The sequence below is a fragment of the Callionymus lyra genome, chromosome 6 (genome assembly GCF_982586985.1).
Source record: "Callionymus lyra chromosome 6, fCalLyr1.hap1.1, whole genome shotgun sequence".
NCBI lineage: Eukaryota > Metazoa > Chordata > Actinopteri > Syngnathiformes > Callionymidae > Callionymus > Callionymus lyra.
In genome coordinates this window covers 8702964-8721887 of record NC_141823.1, presented here as the reverse complement: position 1 = coordinate 8721887, position 18924 = coordinate 8702964, and the positions used below count along the sequence as shown (strand labels likewise).

General features: G+C 38.4%; 1 protein-coding gene across 1 annotated transcript; it reads left to right on the top strand.

Annotated features, from left to right (window-relative positions):
* Nucleotides 1-1622: 1622 nt before the first annotated feature.
* On the top strand, nucleotides 1623-17091 carry mmp2 (matrix metallopeptidase 2). The gene is made up of 13 exons (XM_087793439.1): nucleotides 1623-1962; nucleotides 2043-2269; nucleotides 2858-3006; nucleotides 4573-4701; nucleotides 5462-5635; nucleotides 7751-7924; nucleotides 10995-11168; nucleotides 11255-11410; nucleotides 11481-11607; nucleotides 13806-13942; nucleotides 14026-14185; nucleotides 14311-14420; nucleotides 16045-17091. Exons 1-13 carry the CDS (start codon nucleotides 1807-1809, stop codon nucleotides 16146-16148), a joined length of 1977 nt encoding a protein of 658 aa, XP_087649565.1. The 5' UTR covers nucleotides 1623-1806; the 3' UTR covers nucleotides 16149-17091.
* The last annotated feature ends 1833 nt before the right edge of the window (nucleotides 17092-18924 follow it).

Below are 18924 nucleotides of genomic sequence, written 5' to 3'. Positions count from 1 at the left end.
TCAGTAAGAGGACATGGCAGCATGTATCAGTGCATGAAATAAAGCTCCTGCTCTGAAGTGACAGGCCCTGGATATTGTTGGCAAATGGATGTTTAAATTCACTCCACTTCTTACCACCACTAACAGCAACCCCGGCTATGAAAAATTAACTGTACTCCCGCTAAAGCAGGGAGGAAATTGCTCCGCGAGAGAGACGCTACATCTGTCAGATCCAGGCAGTGAAGACGTCCACGCTCGTGTTATGTTTCCAGTAATCCGGTCTGAAGGCGGAAACAAAGAGTTGTCAAAGAAAAGTGGATTTAAAATGGGCCTTGGAAGGAAGTGGGCCTTTGTAAACACATAGATGCACGGACAAATAAAGACCAGCAGAGGGCAGCGTTGTTGTTTTCTGGGGAGAGAAATTTTATTTAAAATGTAATATAGTAATGATAAAAATAAAATGTTAGAAATATGTATACCTCTTGAGTCCAAGATACTGTATTACGTTTTTCACCATTTTTTAAGGACTTCATTTAACTTATTTTTGCTTTTTATATATATATATATATATATATATATATATACATGTATATATATATCAACGAAATTCAATCTATATTTTCGAAGTGACATACAATTAAGCAACGTAAATTAGCACTTCTTCGAATAGTAAAAGTAAAAGATTACTTTTATTATTACTACTACTGTATAAATTATGGTGCTAGCTTCTATTTTTCGATTTTTTTATTTAGTTTGATTTTTTCCTTATTTTATTTTGTACTGACACCACAAAAGAAACGACGCGTGTTTACATCACTGGCAGTAAAAATGTTTTTAAAACAATATTTATAACAAAATTACGTGAATACAATCGTAAAATACGTTTTTTTGCTTAAAAAATGTCTGCTGAAAAGTATTGATGTTGTTTTTCTTTTCCTGTAATGATGTCAATATTGTGAAAACAAAATCTATATGAATAAACATTTAATAAAAATTCAGTTTGAATAGGTTTTAAGATATATTTTCGAATAACATAAAAAACAATAAATAAAAAAAGGAAACACAAATGTAAAATGCGATGTGGTCATAACATTTTTTCGAATCATCAGTGGAAAATATGCAATGAGAAAATGGTATTTAAGAGTCTGTTTTCATTAAATAAATACTCGTTTAACATTATTAATGACAACTTCAAAACACTGTCTTAATGCCATTTTTTACCGTAACTTATTTGAACATTGAGAACCAAAAATGTATATGGATAAACATTCTGAATTCAGTATAAATATATATATATAAAAAAAACTGTTTATGAAAATATATTTTCCAGAAATGCGCTATCAGAAATAGCCACCAGATAGCGCCATTGAACAACACTCGTTTTTTTTTTTTTGTTCAAATAGTTTCCATTTTTATTTTAAGGTTCAAATACACGTGGAATTTCATGAGAAAATTAAAAATGATAATGTTTAAGCGCATTTCTCAATCAGTAATATATGAATTGGTCAATTTAATTGATGTATTGTTGTTGTTGTTTTTATTTATTCAAATGAAAGTCGGACTTTGATGTCAAAAATATAATAAATAAATAACAATATTCAATATTCAAGAGAGTTGCTTCAAGAATAAGTTGCTCGCCTCGGAGGTTTCGTGGAGTGAGCAGATGGAAAAGTAAGAAAAAGTGCGTGTGTAAGCAGAAGTGCGTGAGGAGGTGCAGGATGTCCCGTTAAAAAGAAAAAAAAAAGTCTCCAAACGAGCAGAGAGGGAGAGGAAGCTGCGGGACTGAGAGAAGAAGAGCCACATTGGAGTTACTTTTTCACTGCAGCCATGGGTTGTTCGACGAGGTTTAGTGCTCGTCGGTTTGCTGTGAAAGCCTTTTTGTTCCAGTTTTTTGCCTTGCAGGCGACAAATGCAGCCCCGTCGCCGATTATTAAGTTTCCAGGAGACGATTCTCCCCCAAGAACGGACAAAGAGGTTGCCCTGGTAAGCCTTGAAAGTCCTCTTAAAACCTCCACCCAAAAAAAAAGCATCTTTCCAATGAATTTCCCCTCTTTTTTTTGCAGCACTATTTGAACAAGTTCTACGGCTGTCCAGAAGACAGATGCAACCTGGTGGTGCTGAAAGACACTTTGAAGAAAATGCAAAAGTTCTTCTCGCTGCAAGAAACTGGTGAGATCGATGCCAACACCGTGGAGACCATGAAGAAGCCTCGCTGCGGCGTTCCAGACGTGGCCAACTACAACTTCTTCCACAGGAAACCAAAGTGGCAGAACAAAGACGTCACATACAGGTGAGAAGAGTGATACCAAAGTATCAAGAAGAGTTATGGTTTGAAGGTCATGGAAATTCATTTGAGGCTGATAAAGGACCAAGGAAGGTCGTGAAAACTAACTTGAAGGCCTGTGGAGATCAAATGTTCGGACCCTGATTAATATAAAGGTTCAATATTACCTTTTAAAAAAGTATTTCCCTTACAAAAATAACTGCAAACGCCCATAACATCATGGCTAAAATACACATCAAGTACCTTTGAAAACAACTCCACGATTCAGTTTACACCAGATAAATATTGCTCCAGGTTGTTTCAAGGAGTCAATTCATAACTTGGAATCGTAACCTGCTTTAAATATAAGTCAATATCTTGTGTTGTCTAACATCAAGGCCGCCCCACCCCCATCCCCAGCTCCCCGCTAACAGCAGCATTCCTACTCAGTGTGTGTCAAGGCCTTTTGTTTTTCAACCGTTTACAACGATGTGGTTTTGCTGTTAACTGCAGTCAGCAGTTTTTTAAACATCCCAGACGACTGTTCCGTCTCAAATGCATGCACGGACCCGGACCTCGAAGGGTTTCAAGTGACGCCGTTTTTTGCCGTTGCAGAATACTGGGATGGACCCCGGATCTGGACGCGGAGGTGATCAACGACGCTTTCTACAGAGCGTTCAAAGTGTGGAGCGATGTGACGCCGCTCACCTTCACGCGCCTCATGGACGGAGACGCCGACATCATGATCAACTTTGGGCGTAATGGTAAGAAATGTGATTTAAAAAAGGAGCACAAACAAGTCTTGGATCGATGACGAGCTGCCAACTCTTTTGTCTGAACCTGAAGCTTCATGTGGGTGGATCAGCTCGCTGTAGACTTGTAATCAAGAAGGACCAGGTTGAGAGCCAAATCGGATTGGCTTTGAGAACATTCAGCTCTATATGCCCGTCAACTCTGGACTCAGATGAACTTGGCAAAGCCCGGGATCCGGAAATGCGGGTGGATCTCGGCCAGAGACTTACTTTCCCACAGGAGGTTGCAGCAATTAATCCGTGCCTAGACCTGGTCCTCTGATCTAAGTCATTGATGAGGCATTTGAACCAAAGCGGCTGCGGTATACCACCTTAGAAGCCGAGGCAGAGGAGGGCCTGCAATGTTAAGGTGTGGCCAGTGAAACTGGGCTGAAGAGGCTTTGTAGCCAGATCCACCACAAGGCTCCTGAAGGATCAGAGGGCAGGCCCAACAGAAAGCAGTTAAAGACCCTGTCACTGCAGCTGAACAGGGAAGTCACTGGCTGTGCTTTAAGACCAATATTAAAATCTGAGACCAAGAAACATGAAAGAATGCAAGAAAAAGACAAGACCATAGAACATTGAAACCAAGAAAACAGCAGGACTATTAACAGTCCAGACCAAGACAAAACCAAAGGGACCAAGAAAAGACCAAGACCATAGTCCATTGAGAGCGAGACAAGACCATGACCATAGTCGTCGAGAGCAAGACCAGATCATAGACCGTTGAGACCAAGACATGACAATTGACTGTGAAGACAAGGAAAGGAACACGACCATAGACTGTTGAGACCAAGACCCAGTGAAAAACATATATTGTGGAGATTGTACATAGACCAAGACCATAGTCCTTCAAGTTCAAGAAAAGACCATAGGCCGTAAAGACCAAGACAAGATCATCGACCATGGAGACCGAGACCATGACATGGCCATTGACCGTGAAGACAAGGAAATGAACACGACTATAGACTGTTGAGACCAAGTCCCAGTGAAAAACATATGAAATTATACATAGACCAAGACCATAGTCCTTCAAGTCCAAGAAAAGCCAATGGACCGCCAAGACCAAGACAATAGTCAGTCGAAACCAAGGCAAGACCACAGACTTTGGAGACCCAGACAATACTACAGACTTTGGAGACCCAGACAATACCATAGACTGTCAAAGCCAAGAACATGATAAGATCACAGACTGTCTAAACCAAAACAAGACCATGGACAATTAAGACCAAAAAAAAGACCAGGACCGAAGACTGTAGCTCAATGGGTATTCGTCATGAGCTTCAGACCCTTAAAGAGGCAAGATATAGTCGAACTTGAAAAGGTCTGCTACCTCCGAGTCTAACAGTAGCAAATAAACGAAGAAAATGGAAAAAACAATGAGGTTTTTTAATTGTGGTGAATGAGGAAAGAGAGAGAATTGGTGCGACGAAGTAGGGTGGTCAGGAAATGTTTAGACCACATTCCACTATCAGACTCAGTGATGATTAAGCAACTTTAAAATGTTTGGTTAAATGATGACTTCATCTTTCCCGACAGAACACGGAGATGGATACCCCTTTGATGGCAAGGACGGTCTCTTGGCTCACGCTTTCGCTCCTGGTCCAGGAATCGGCGGAGACTCTCACTTTGACGATGACGAGCAGTGGACTCTGGGAGACGGTCAAGGTGGGTCACGCATTTGTTAAAAAACTAATTTAAACGAAAAATTATGTGAAGATAAGTCATATTAAAACAAAAAATATATGATTGAGAATTATATTTACTATATAATAACGTGAATAATTATATTTTTTTTACATTAAATACTTTAAAAAGAAGAGAAAGCATAACATTTAAATGTTTAATGATAATTTATAGACATTGAAAGAAACAACTTGTGCTGAAATCAAAAAGATACATAATATAACCACTTTTTCTCAACTAATGTAATGCTAGTCATAATGATGGGAAGTTATTTTTTGGATAAGACCATAGGTTTGGACATAATGACGGCATTGCAACTCATGCTTTCTTTTGCCTTCACGTGATAGATGAAGTTAGGGAGGAGTCACCATCGACCATGATGTTTGCTGATGATGTATTGATTTGTAGTGAGCGGAATTTGGAAGTTCGACAAATCATTTTGGTGTTACAAAAGTTTAAGACAAGACAACAAATCAGGTTCATGGTCGGGGTTGGTAAAAGGTTGTGAAGGGATACTTGCTTTTGCCATTGATAAGTATAAAAGCTACGATTTAATCTTTGCTATAAACAAAGTAAAGTTTTTTATTACCAAATTACAGATCTTTGTGTTGTTTTTTTCTTTCATGGTCTCTATGTAATGCGCATACGGTCGATATATAAAAAAAAATTCAGCATAAATAAGACAATATCAATGTCTATTGAGGATCAAAACTGATATTCTTCTTTTTTGTTTACTGTACAGTGGTGAAGGTGAAGTTTGGTAACGCCGACGGGGAGTTCTGCAAGTTCCCCTTTTCGTTCATGGGCACGGAGTACAAGAGCTGCACGTCTCAAGGCCGAGACGACGGCTTCCTGTGGTGCTCAACCACCTACAACTTCGATGAAGATGGCAAATATGGATTCTGTCCACACGAGTGTGAGTTATTACCTCTTTGGAGTTTATCTAGGATTGTTGATCTGATTTTGTGTGTTTCTAAACAACCCCTTGTGATATCCCAGCTCCTTAAAATGTCTCGCATCTGGACAAGTTATGCTCGATATCAAATTATTTATATTCAGGCTGAAGGAAAGTAGGTTGGAGCCGACGCCAGGAAAGTGGTTTGGAGTGAAAAATTGGAATGAATCTTTTCCAACTCACTGTCCTACTTTGTAAATCTGGGCTTTGTCGAACACTTTGTTTATCAGTGTTGTGTTGCTTCCCGTGCTACGACACAAACACACAACACGAGTACACATGTCTGAGCTTGTTGGAGGAGATGTCAACATGAGTTTTTAACATTTTCTAATGAGAAAAAAAGGTTTTGCTGTGTCGGTTATTGAGAGGCGTCGCTAATTATTATCTAGGTTATTGTAGGATGGGTGGTAACAAGCAAGATATCGATCTGAAATTGCTTTTCGATTTTTTTTTAACTATGTTGAGATCAAGACAATACTGTCAAAACTTGGTTTGGAGACGTTAATGTACAGATATTTCTTGGTAGTAATACTAAGGTAAGAAGTGTTTCGGAATACTGTCAAAGAACAGCTAACTTCAGCCATGAATGGAACGCTCCGGTTTCACTCCTTTATTGGATTTGATTTTGCTATGAACCGGAAAACCTTTGTGGTGAAGCCAGTAGGAGACTCATTCCAATAGAGTTGAGTAAGGTTGTGTTAAATGTCGGAGACAATCCTTCTAGCAGACATTATTTCAACTACAAGTGCTGACATCTAAAACTAGTGTCGGTCAAATATTGAATTATTTTACGGACACAATTTTGTGGAATCTTCATTTGACTAACCTTAAAATGGTGCATGAATTAACTTTGTGTAGCTTAACCTCAACATTTGATGACAGAGTAAATGGGCCATGTGCCACTTTAAACAAACCTGCAAATTCTGCTTTTTCTCAAAAGGGGAGTTTTGCTGATTTCCTTTTGCTATTATAGTAATTCTGCCTTTTTTCAAGGATTTTTCATGTTGTGCTGTTTACCTATAATATAATATATAATAATAATATAATATAATAATTTCATAAAAATCTCCCAACACAATACATGATCCTCTTCTGAAACAGCTATCAAACTCAGGGTCCAAAACCTTGCAGTCAAGTTCACAGGCTGAAAAAAAAGTCTTTATTTACCAAACAGTATTCATTAGCTCCATGGTTTTCCTCTTTCACTAAACATTGCCAGCAAATGTATTACCTTCAGTTTTAATCTTGACTTTCTCTGACGTCTACAATATTTGTCTATCATTATCTTTTATTCCTTATCTTATCTTTAACACCGGTAACTTTATAGATCACAATTTCAGCCTTGATTTTGAGCCAACCAGGCCCTCATAACATATGATCTGTACAAGAAAGTTCAGAGTAAACAGTACTTTCTGAGGAGGCTCCCATCATTTAACATCTGCAGGAAACTCCTCTGCATCTTCTACCAGTCTGTGGTGGCCAGTGTTTTATGCTGTGGTGTGTTGAGGTGGGAATGTGTCCAAGAGGAGTGTCAACAGGTTGGACGGGTTGATCAGAAGGGCTGGCTCTGTGGTTGAAGCTGGACTCCCCTGTGACAGTTGCTGAGAGGAGATCACTGGACAAACTACTGTCCATCATGGATGATGACAGTCGTCCTCCGAACACTGTTATCAGTGAACAGAGGAGCAGATGGAGCACGAATGCTCCTCCCATGATGCAACACTAATAGACTCAGGGACTCATTCATTCCTCGTGCTATTAGGCTGTTTAATTCTGAGTTTGGGGGCAGAAGTGAAGTGAAAAGACGATCTTTGTATTGTCTTTGTGTTATTTCCTTTAATCTATGCTCTCTTTATTTGCTCTTTCTTCCTGTTCTTGCTTTTATGAAACTTGCTGTACCTTCTATTGTCTGCTGTGAACTGGAAACTTAATTTCCCTAAGGAGAGAGGGCTGATTTTGGCCCTCAGGGTTTTGAGGTTGACTCATGTATCTTATGACAAGCACTGTTTGGACTGCTTTAGGCATATAGTTTGAACTATACATTCTGATAAAAAGTACGCTCTGTTCTTTCTCCAGTACTGTTCACGTTGGGTGGAAACAGCGACGGAGCTGCATGCAAGTTCCCCTTCACCTTCCAGGGTGAGAAGTACGACGGCTGCACCACACAGGGAAGAGATGACGGCTACCGCTGGTGTGCCACCACCGAGGACTACGACGCCGACACCAAGTACGGCTTCTGCCCTGAAACTGGTGAGTGTCATAACCCTCGCTCGTGCTTTACATCCGTTACAAATCGCGCACTTCTGCACTTACAATTAATATTTTTAGTACACAAGTGCGTTCACACCGAATAGTGTACGAAAATGTAGTCTATTGGCGCACTCAAACGGCCAGTAAATTGAGTGTGATTCGATGGACACTTTCCACAGCCGCCAACTAAGCGACTTGGATGACGCTAAACAGAAGATACGTCACTGACAGATACCAGCTTAAATATCTTGAGAAAACACTCATTTTACCACAAAACATTGATAACGCAATGGAACAACCTTATAACTTGTTTAGATTGGCGAAAAAGCGCTGTCAATTATCGGAAATAGTGTTCCAACAGCCGGCAATAAGTGTTATAAAGTAGTAGAAGAAGAAGCTGTCGAGTTGTTTTCAGTGCGTAAGAGCAGTGATTTATTTGAGAGAGTACTAGCCTGTCGTAATTTGCTCACTGCGCAATTAAGTGCATTGTCTTGCAGTGTACTGTAAAGTTGTTCACATAGAGAAGTGCACAATTTGAGACACAGCATTGGTCTTTGTTTATTATGACACCAATCACATTAAAACTGCTGGTGGACCTTCTCAGGAATGCTGGGGAGTTTGGATTTATCGGGTCTTACTTATGGTCGGCTGAGTGGTTGTGCAAGTATTTTAATGTGCGGTGGCAGGGCTTATTTTCCATTCTGTCAGAGGGGCTGCCTGGGATTGTGTAAGCGTCCGGGGGAGAAAGAGAGACTGACCACTGCAGCTTCCATCTGGTTTTAATCGGTGCAAAGCTTTGTGTGATAACTGTGCTGAATAAGGCTTGGAGCAGGAAAAAACAGCAGCTTTGTCAGCTTGAAAACATTCTGTCTTTTGAGAGTGGCTGAATTAGGGCGATGATTTTTGGCTCTTGGCCCGATGCATTAGATATTAATGCGGTGTTTCTGTGCCAGGCCTTTCATCGTGACAAGACAACAGCTGTGCCCACATCACATAACAAAACAGAATTAACTGGAGGCAAATCAATTAAAATAATAATGAAATGTCATGAATCAGTCATACTTTGATTTGACCTGATATAGTACTTTCGATAAAAAGGAAATCCATATATATGTCAGGGGTGATGTTATATTCTGTGACCATCCATTTGAAGCACCCGAGTGCTACCGACTCTCTTTGTACATTAGTCAAAAAGTTTCTATAATATAGTTAAGATGGATTAGACAAAATAATCAAACATAATAACTGACCTGTAATTTAAAAAATGGTCAAAATTCTTAGTGAAAACACGTAAATATGCACAAACAAAATGTCACTTAATATTTGATTAAAGATGTACAGAAAGACCCTTAAGCCTGAGTCCTAATCTGCCCCCTGACCAGTTGAGTTCCAGATCTATATTAGTATTTCACTCGCTTGTCCTACATTTATTGTATCTAGATCATGTTAATTTCTGGTTAATGAAAATCAACTTGAAATCATTAGGTGTCAAATAAAATTTGCTAATTGGACATAATGAAGTTTTTCAAGAAAGAAAGTTGGCGGAGCTTGCCATGTGACTAGTTGATCCAGGGGGGTCCAGATGGTAATTTGGAACATCACTGAAATGTTCCTTTATCTGTTGTCAATATTCACTGAAAAATCCCATAGAAATCTATTTGTTCATTGGGTTGTTTTTCATTTACAGTAGAAGATCAACAGCAGTGATAAAATACTCTACTTCAGAAGTAAATATATTAAATGTTACTCAAAAGGTTGTAAGTAAGTAAGTAATTAAGTAAGTAATTTATATTTGTAGAGAGCTTTTCCAGACCAGGGTCACAAAAGTGCTTAAACAATCAAAACAATACCCAATAAAATATATACTTTAAAGGTCAAGATAAAACTGAGAACAACACAGGAGTCTCAGAAAATCCAGGAAAAGCCTGCAAGAATAAAAATGTCTGGAGAGGTTTCTCAAAGGAGTCACTAGACCTCAAAACATTTTTTTTTAACTTTTTTGATACATAGTTTACACACGGCGTTGTTTCTGTTCAGGAGGTTTGTTTATATACAATGGTTATAAACTACTCAATATGGTCAAATAGGGAACACAATTGGTTTCCTCAGGCCAACACATTGAATTCAGATGTTCCATATCATAGATAAGGCGGTTGACATCACAGTAAGCAACAAGGGAAAATGATTAAAAGCTTGAATTAGTAAACAGTAGGGATCCTAAAAAGAAATACAAACATCAACACTTGGTCCCAAAAGGGCAATTCACTTCAGCAACCAACCTGCCCATGGGAACTACAATAAGTAAAACGAGATGCACAGTCAAACGTTGCCAACGTGACCTCACAGTTAAGGACATCACTGCAGATTCTCTTGAGCATCTGGTACAGTCGACTGTTGGCTCAAGGATACAAAGCAAGAGTGAGGGAATGGAGCCTTAGATGGGAAAGACGGTGGCGCACAGATCCCTCCACGAATGGATTGCGTTTATAAACAAATGTCATGGCCAGTACTGGCTTTGATTAAGGGCCACAAAACCCTTCCCATTGCCACAACAACAAATATGGAGAAGATTTATTTGCGCTATTATGGCCCAAAATGTGGTCTTTTGATTAGTTTCAAACAAAATATATCCTACTATGGGAAGGACCACACCCATCCTTCCCTGGATCAGTTACGCACAGCATTACTTACATGGACGGAATTTTGAATAAAAACACTCAACACATGCATTAAACCATGGCGCTGAATCATCATGAGCTCTTGTCTGGTTTAACCATAACAAGATGGTCCAGTCTGTTTTACTTGTTTTCGCTAGTTCATAGTCAACTTGACTGAAGCAGAGACGTCTCAAGAGTCTCCAGCTATGTGAAAATAAAACAACAACTTTTGGACAGTAAAAATCAACCCAAGAGGAATTATATAAATCTCTTTCTGTGCTGCCAAGTATTCAATGCCTTATGTACCAGTCAGTACCCGTTCTTGGCCTAGTGGTTTAGGCTCACGGCTCTGGTCTACTTTACATTTAAACTCACAAGGAAGGATTAAAAACAGTGTTGTTGTTTTTTTTTAGCCATGTCAACCGTTGGCGGGAATGCCGAGGGAAGTCCCTGCGTCTTTCCCTTCACCTTCCTGGGAAACACATACGAGACCTGCACCTCGTCCGGACGCAGCGATGGAAAGATGTGGTGCGGTACGACCAAGAGCTACGACGACGACCGCAAGTGGGGTTTCTGCCCCGATCAAGGTCAGACCCCAAAAACAACAAAAAGTTATTCTTTTTATCCCTTTTTAAAAAGCCACTCTAAAGAGGTTTCCTATCCACCTTCCTAGGTTACAGCTTGTTCCTGGTGGCAGCCCACGAGTTTGGTCACGCTCTGGGTTTGGAGCATTCCCAAGACCCCGGGGCACTGATGGCCCCTATTTACACCTACACCAAAGACTTCCAGCTTTCTAACGATGACATCAGAGGCATCCAGGAACTCTACGGTGAGACGAGAAGACGATGACTTCATCTCTTTTGAAGTTAATAACAATGTGTGGCTGTTTTTTTTCTCAGGATCACAGTCGGGCAAACCATTGCCTCCCACTCAGGGTCCGGTCACCCCCATGGACATCTGTAAGGAACCGGTTATCTTTGACGCTGTGGCTCAAATCCGAGGAGAGGTTTTCTTCTTCAAAGACAGGTATTGTTGTCATGGGAGGTTAGGTTAGTTGAATGCCTTGTCTTTGAGGTAGTTAAAACAAATGGACACATTTAAGTCTGAAGTCGCACCCCAGGCCTGTGCTAGTCCATGAAAAACAAAACACACCCTGAAAAACATTCACTGCTGGCTCGGCGTTTTGAAGGAGTGTGGCACAAATTGCTATCTGGTGTGATGACTAACAGGTGAACGGATCCCTAAGCTCAGCGAAAATGCTGTGTCTGTCTGCCTTCAGGATTAAAAGGATGATCATTAAATCCTGGAGAAGTTTTCCTCGTGTTCAGACGACTGTTATCAAGTCATGTTGTTCGTGCATCAGCCTCTTATCAGGCCTTTCAATCCGATGGATTTGTTGAGTCACTAACTGGCTGAAAAGGTTTTGAAAATTAAAGTTAAATGTTACCTAAACTGGCCCCTAAAATCACGAACAGCTGTTGAACCGCAGGATAAGTAAACAAGTGTGTTCGTAAGAAATCCAATAGTGCAGCTCGACGGTTCTCTAAGATTATGACCTTACATGCACTTTTCGTTTGTTGAAATCAATGTTGTAATCATCATTGCATTATACCTGTGCTTTTAAATAATGTTATTTTTCAATATTAATCTATTTGAGAGTTTAAAACAACAACATATGATGTAGTTGAAGAATTGTCAGCATAAAAACGTTTTCTTCATTTGTTTGATTCATTCAGAAATAACCAAATGTATATGGAGTTTGACTAAACAACCATGTTTATTTCGGTTGTACAGTCATAGACGTGACCCCTTTTTTTAATGTACTTTTAAATCTAGTCAGGCTAATAACAGGCTCCAAAAGTCGCAGGTTCAAGTTACTGAAAAACATGTTGTTGAAAGTCCTATCTGACACAAAACCTGGATAAAATGTACCACAACAACAAGATGTTAGTGTTGTGTTTCTTCAGGATTGCGACCTTGCACACACGTTTTTCTTTCTTTTTTTTCGCACTCAAATTATCTCTTTATTATTTTCAAATATTTACTTACAGTTTCACAAAAACATTAGTCAAAAGATTTTTGTAAAAAGCCAGATACTTTTCAAGCGTCAAAACCATAGTATTTAAGTGTATTTGTTCTCAATAAATTAAATAATAATCACATTTATATAAAGCCTGTATAAAAGAAACACACACTTTGGCAAAACCCTTCTTACACTATTTCATTTTCATTTATTTATTTTACATCTGTTAGCACATAAGCTAGCTTGCTGTTTAGCTAGTGAAAATAATGTCTGGAATTCATATAATATTGTTTTATAGATTAGATAAGATTTACATTATTAATTCCTCTGGAGATGTCCTTTGGGAAATTAGGTTTCCAGTTCACAGCAGACAAAAGAAAGTACAGAAGTTTCATAAACAGAAGAACAAGAAAAAAGCGCAAATAAAATGAACAAAGTGCAAATAAAATTATCAAAGAGCAAAGAGGTAACAATTTGCAAAGAGACTTATCGAATAATCGTTAAGAAATATGTAAGTGAAGTGATAATATAAGTTAACCCTCCTACTCCTACAGTAAAGCCATGATTAAGGTGCAGTTTTGTAGTCAATTCTTTCCTTGTTCTGTCTTTTTTTTTGTGTTACTTTAACATAACTTGGTCCAGCAGGAGGGTCATAAATTTGCTTTATATATAAACATGACAGCAGCCTTTTACCAGCAAATCCATCTTTGCTGAGAAATGAAAGTAGTTTATTGTTTAACACTGCAGTCATGCCAGCACTAATAAACGGTTCAATTTCTAATTCCTGAAACTCATTTCATCAAGTCTATTAATCCATTTAAAAAGCCATCAATTATCTTTATTGAACATCAGCTTTTATTTAAGAGCTTATGTTACAATAAAACGTTTTGAGTTCTTTTAAATGCTACTTTCGCCAAAGAGGTTGGTAGTTTCAATTCTTTCAAAAATAAAATAGGTCAGTGGAAAAGACTCCACTGCTGTTGTTGTGCAGCTGTGAATTAGAAATCCAGGCGAGATGGGTCTTGTTCCACTGGCGTCTGCAGCCGGGATTCTAACGAAAACCAGATGCTCATGAATCAGGCTTTTGTGACTCAGTGGGCCAGTTGAGCACTGCTACTAACTCCCCCCCAGACCCCTGCCATTCACATACTTTACCTCCTCCCTCCACGCGTTCTCACAACTCTCATTCTCCCTCTGCCAGGTTCCTGTTCAGGTCAGTCAACTTCAGGGGCAAGCCCAGCGGACCCATGCTCGTCGCCACCTACTGGCCTGACTTGCCAAACAAGATCGACGCCGCCTATGAAAACCCATTGGAGGAGAAAACTGTCTTCTTTGCAGGTATGAGTGATCCACGATGAAACCATCAGAAATACCTCACCTGAGATATGATAAAAAACTATGTCTTCTATGTTGTCTCCAAGGCAACGAGGTCTGGGTCTACAAGGCGGACGAGTTGGAGAGCGGTTACCCAAAAAGGCTCCACAACCTGGGCTTGCCCAACGACCTGCAAAAGATTGACGCTGCCTTCAACTTCAGAAAGAACAAGAAGTCATACCTCTTTTCTGGAGACCAGTTCTGGAGGTTAATGTTTTCTTTATCTTCTTTGGGATTCACCAAAAATGTTACCTTATGGTGACCCAACATTTTTGATGTTGGTTTCATACGACGCATAAAAACGTTGAGATAATATTTTATTTTTTTCACAGGTTTGATGAAACCTCAAAGAAAATGGATCCAGATTTTCCCAAACTTATCGCCGATTCCTGGAATGGAATTCCAGATAATATCGATGCTGCTTTCAGCCTCAATGGAATTGGTAAGTTTGATTCAAGCAACACTGCTGCAGCTCAGATGGTCAATCCCTCCGAAATACTATATAGATTTAGAATAAAAAAGGAGAGTTAGGAATATTTTATCAATTATACGGTGCTGAGAGAAAACCCAATCATACATTTCACTTTATTGGGTTGTACTGTTCAACTGAAAAAATAGTAAGAACCATCAAAATATATATATCGTAATTGATGTCACGATCAGACCAAGTATTTGTCAAATTGGGTCATTTTATTTACAGTTTTCCAAATATCCGCTGCAAATTTAGCTAGATCTCTAGTGATTTCTAATAGCAGAGTTGAAGACAGAATTATATATGTCCAAACACTACCTCATTTTCTTGGGTGATATTTTTCCCTGCTGTATTTACAAAATATATGTCTATACTAGAAATCAATGAAAATGACTGAAAAATAGTCTAGTACACATAAATGGCCTGTACGAGGCGCACTAGCGCTCTCAGAAGTTGAAGTTGTTGAAGTATACCATCAACAGAGGACTAACAATGTCACCAACGTAGCAAAAATAAAACAACATTCCTTCATTAGTGTTGGATTGTTAATTCCAATAAACAGCTGTTAAAGAAGAGAACTACTCACTCGTTCACCGGTGTTGTTGCTGTGAAGTGAAAAAAAGTTGTGGTTTGGTTACGAAGACGTAGACGTAGACGCAAAACTTCTGCTTCTTTCAAATGTACTTAGTCTGCAAACATTTTTCAAAAGTTGCCGATTACATTAATGGAAATCGGTTATTTACATTAATGTGGTTAAAAGTCCAATGTGACTCAGAAGTTGCTGTACTTAAGCTCGGAGTGGGAAAAAACACCTATAAAAGTGGGAAAAAACACCTATAAACAAAGGTAAACATATATTAATTGGTGTTAGAGGCAAAATACAATTGTAATAATTCTGCCTCATTACTCTAGAGTTTAACTTTTTTATATTTAAAAACACAAAATTCACATTTTTAAAGTAAAAGGGCAATGAATGTGAAAACCCAACTCTCCTGACTCACATGTTTCAAATGTTGAAATCTTTCTCTCCAAGATGAAGTAAGTTCCTCATCATGAACATGTTTTGAACTTATTACTCTACGAAGTTTCCCCTGTCTGAAATCTGGGCGAACGAGAGGTTACGACCTCGAGTGAAGTCCATTATGACGAAATAATGGATTCACCCCACAGCCAGCTGTAATCACACCCTGCTTTGTTTATACAACGAATCCCTTGAGGTGGAGACTTCTTGGATTGATGATGTGCAGTGACAGACATATTGCGGAAAATATTCAAGTAAAAACTTCAACAATAAAAACTCAAAAGTGTATTTTTTTCGCTACACACTGTTAGTCGAACTGAAGTCATCTTATTCCAGTAAAGCTGAAAACTATCGGCGTCAGCAACATTTTGGGTTTGAGGTCTGCAGATTTTCTGTCACTGGCAACAAACCAGGGATTTTTCCACGACTGCTCTCCAAACACACGCCAACATCCTCGCTCGCTGCGAATCAACACATTCATGCAAAGCAAGCCCTGTGCTCGCTCACAGTCCCGTCTTTGTGCGTTTCCCTCACGAGCGGGATTTCAACTCGTGTTTTCTCTTGTTCCTCCAGATTACAGCTACTTTTTCAAAGGCAGCCACTCGTTCAAGCTGGAGGACAGCAGTTTGAAGATCGTCAAACTGGGAGAGATCACAAAGGATTGGCTCGGCTGTTGAGCAAAAAAAAAAACGACTCCTCAAGCGGACGTTACTTTTTATACGAATATATACACAAATCATTAACGTAGGTTTGTTTCTCTTGGCGTCTCTTCACATGGCGAGAAATCTCCCGTTGGTGAAGCTTCATGAAGCATTGCCATTGTTTATAAACCCCACTAGATGGCACTCTTCGCTGTATAATCTTCGGACATCAACCATCCATCAGGGTTTTTTTAAGCCAAGAGCGCCATCTACTGACGATGACACTGCTTCATGAAGCTTCATGAACGGGTCACTGTCGTTGAAAGTCTTCATCTGATCTTCTCAAGCTCCTCGTACTGGATTCTTGTTTTTACTTTGAGTTGTGTTATCATGATTTGTAGTTTTTTGTTTTGTTGATGTTGTTGACTATCTGACATCAGGTATGTCCACGGTTGATTCTCCTTCCAGCTGAAGTTTTACATATGCAACCATTTATTTTTGTTTTACCGTATGTAGTTCTGATGATTGTGCAATACATTTGAAAAAATGAATTGTGTTTGACCGAATATGGTGCTTCCTGTAGAAAAGTCCTGCATTCAGTGTGTGTTTGTGTCTGGATATTCGGACTAATTCTTTTTTTTTTTACTGCATTAAGATGTCAAAAGTAGCATTTAGAAGGCATAAAGTATTTTCCCTTTTTTTTTTTTTTTTGGTTAGCACTTTGCAAGTAGACATGGAGACCAACAATGTTGACATGGTAGCTCCAACTGCCCGAGTGGTACTGAACGAATACTGGCACAGGCTGCCTATAGAATATGTTTACTGCATGATGGAACCGTGACTCATGGACCGCGGTAGTATTGATTAATATTCTTTTTTTATTTTTTATTTCCATACAAGATATAAATTGATCTGTGTTGTTTTGTAATGCTTGTGCACTTTGTTACTGTCGTCAATAAAGATGGTCAATATAACAAAATGTTGTCACGAAATGTTCAAACTCAAGAACATATACGAATATTTCACCTTGAAGACAACATTAAAATCGAGTTTTAAATGTAACAACCAAACACTTATTTTAATCTTTAATTTACATATTCTACCTTTTCGATTAACACTTTGGCTACTTTATTTCTATCTGACATATAGCCATACTTACTTAAGGTACTACATTACTTTAAAGCTATCGCTGTACTTGAGTAACATTCTTCTCTAGCTATAAGATACAATATATAAAACTGTCAATATAAAATTCGAATTCAAAAGCCAATAGTGGCTCTTTTGGTGGCTAAAGTGAGGTAAATTAGCATTTTCAAACTATGCTAATGCTACACAAGCAATGACCTTAACTACAGAATATAAGTTTTGTTAGGTAACTAAGTATTTTATTATTTAATGTAAATAGTTATTCATACAATAACTTACTGTATATCTTATATAATCACCATTAAAAACCTTCATATATTTACAATTATAAAGATAATAGAAGCAAGAAGATTAGCTACAGACAGGGGCTACTGTATCCTTAGATTGTGTATTTTTATTTTGTTTTGTTTGTTCAAAACAAACATGAGCAAGAAACGATATAAAGATTTTAAAAACGTTTTCGAAAAATGATGTATACTGTGATCTCTTCAACTAAATACATTAAAAGCTAACACACTTAAACTAGCTAAGTATCCATGCTAAGTTGGCAATCTTACAAATATAATTTCATAATCAGAATTTCATAATAAGTTTATTTAATTGTTTCTGTTGTAAGTTCAGCTAAATAATAACGATATTAAGCTCCGAGGTTTTGATAATATACATTTTATGAGTTAGCTTTTGGCTACGTTAGCTCTTTAGACAACAGATGTTAGCTCACATGATGATATTTGTAGACATTAAACTCAGTTTACTGTAAAGAAATTGTATTTGTTTTTGTATCATGATAGAAGCAAGAGTTATTTCTGCGAGAACAGTGTTTATTTTAGTGATAGTTCACCTAAGATTAAACTTTAACTCTGTTGCTACTCACCCTCATGTCAACTAAGGGTTGGGATTATTATTAACTCTTGTGTTAGCTCAGCAACACAAGGGATACCACAAACACATTTGTTTTGAGCCTTCCGGTCACCTTGACCCGAGAATTCCTCCATACAGCTCGTCTGTACCGTCCCTCTTGTATTGAAGTCTTGACATTCACATTTTAACCCTAGTGTCAGGGAGGTCGTTCACCTTGACCCAGAGGCAACACAAGGGTTAAGCATGTTTGTAGCAAAAGACTAACATGCTACACAGACGGGAAAAACACTCCAGGTAAATATCGGGAGAGTTCCAAGTGTAGAGAGTAAACACTCTATCAATACTCTTTTGGAATTCTTAGTTCTTGGGAAACAGTTCTCGTGCTTTTTTAAGTTGTGAGACTTGGTCATGACGTAACTTCATGTGTTGGTTTTCTTGAGCAAACATAACTACTGGAACTGCTTTGGCAAATTTAATTAAACTTATTATTTGATTTAGAGGTTCAGTTTAAGTGGGTCACATCAGGAGAACTTCTCTTTGAGGAGTTTATACATTCTCCTACCATGATGTGTCTTTTAGCATCTTTTAGCGTTTTATTCCTTACATAATACATAATAGTTTCCCTTTAAAAATAAGATAAAATAACAAATCATTTTCTGTGATGAATGTTGTTATTTTTGAACAGCCAGTACATCGTTTTATTTATTTTTTCTCTGCTACTTTTAGCATATATATTATTGCGTATTGTTTTGATTGCTTAAGCGCTTTGTGACCCTGGTCTGGAAAAGCGCTATATAAATACTGT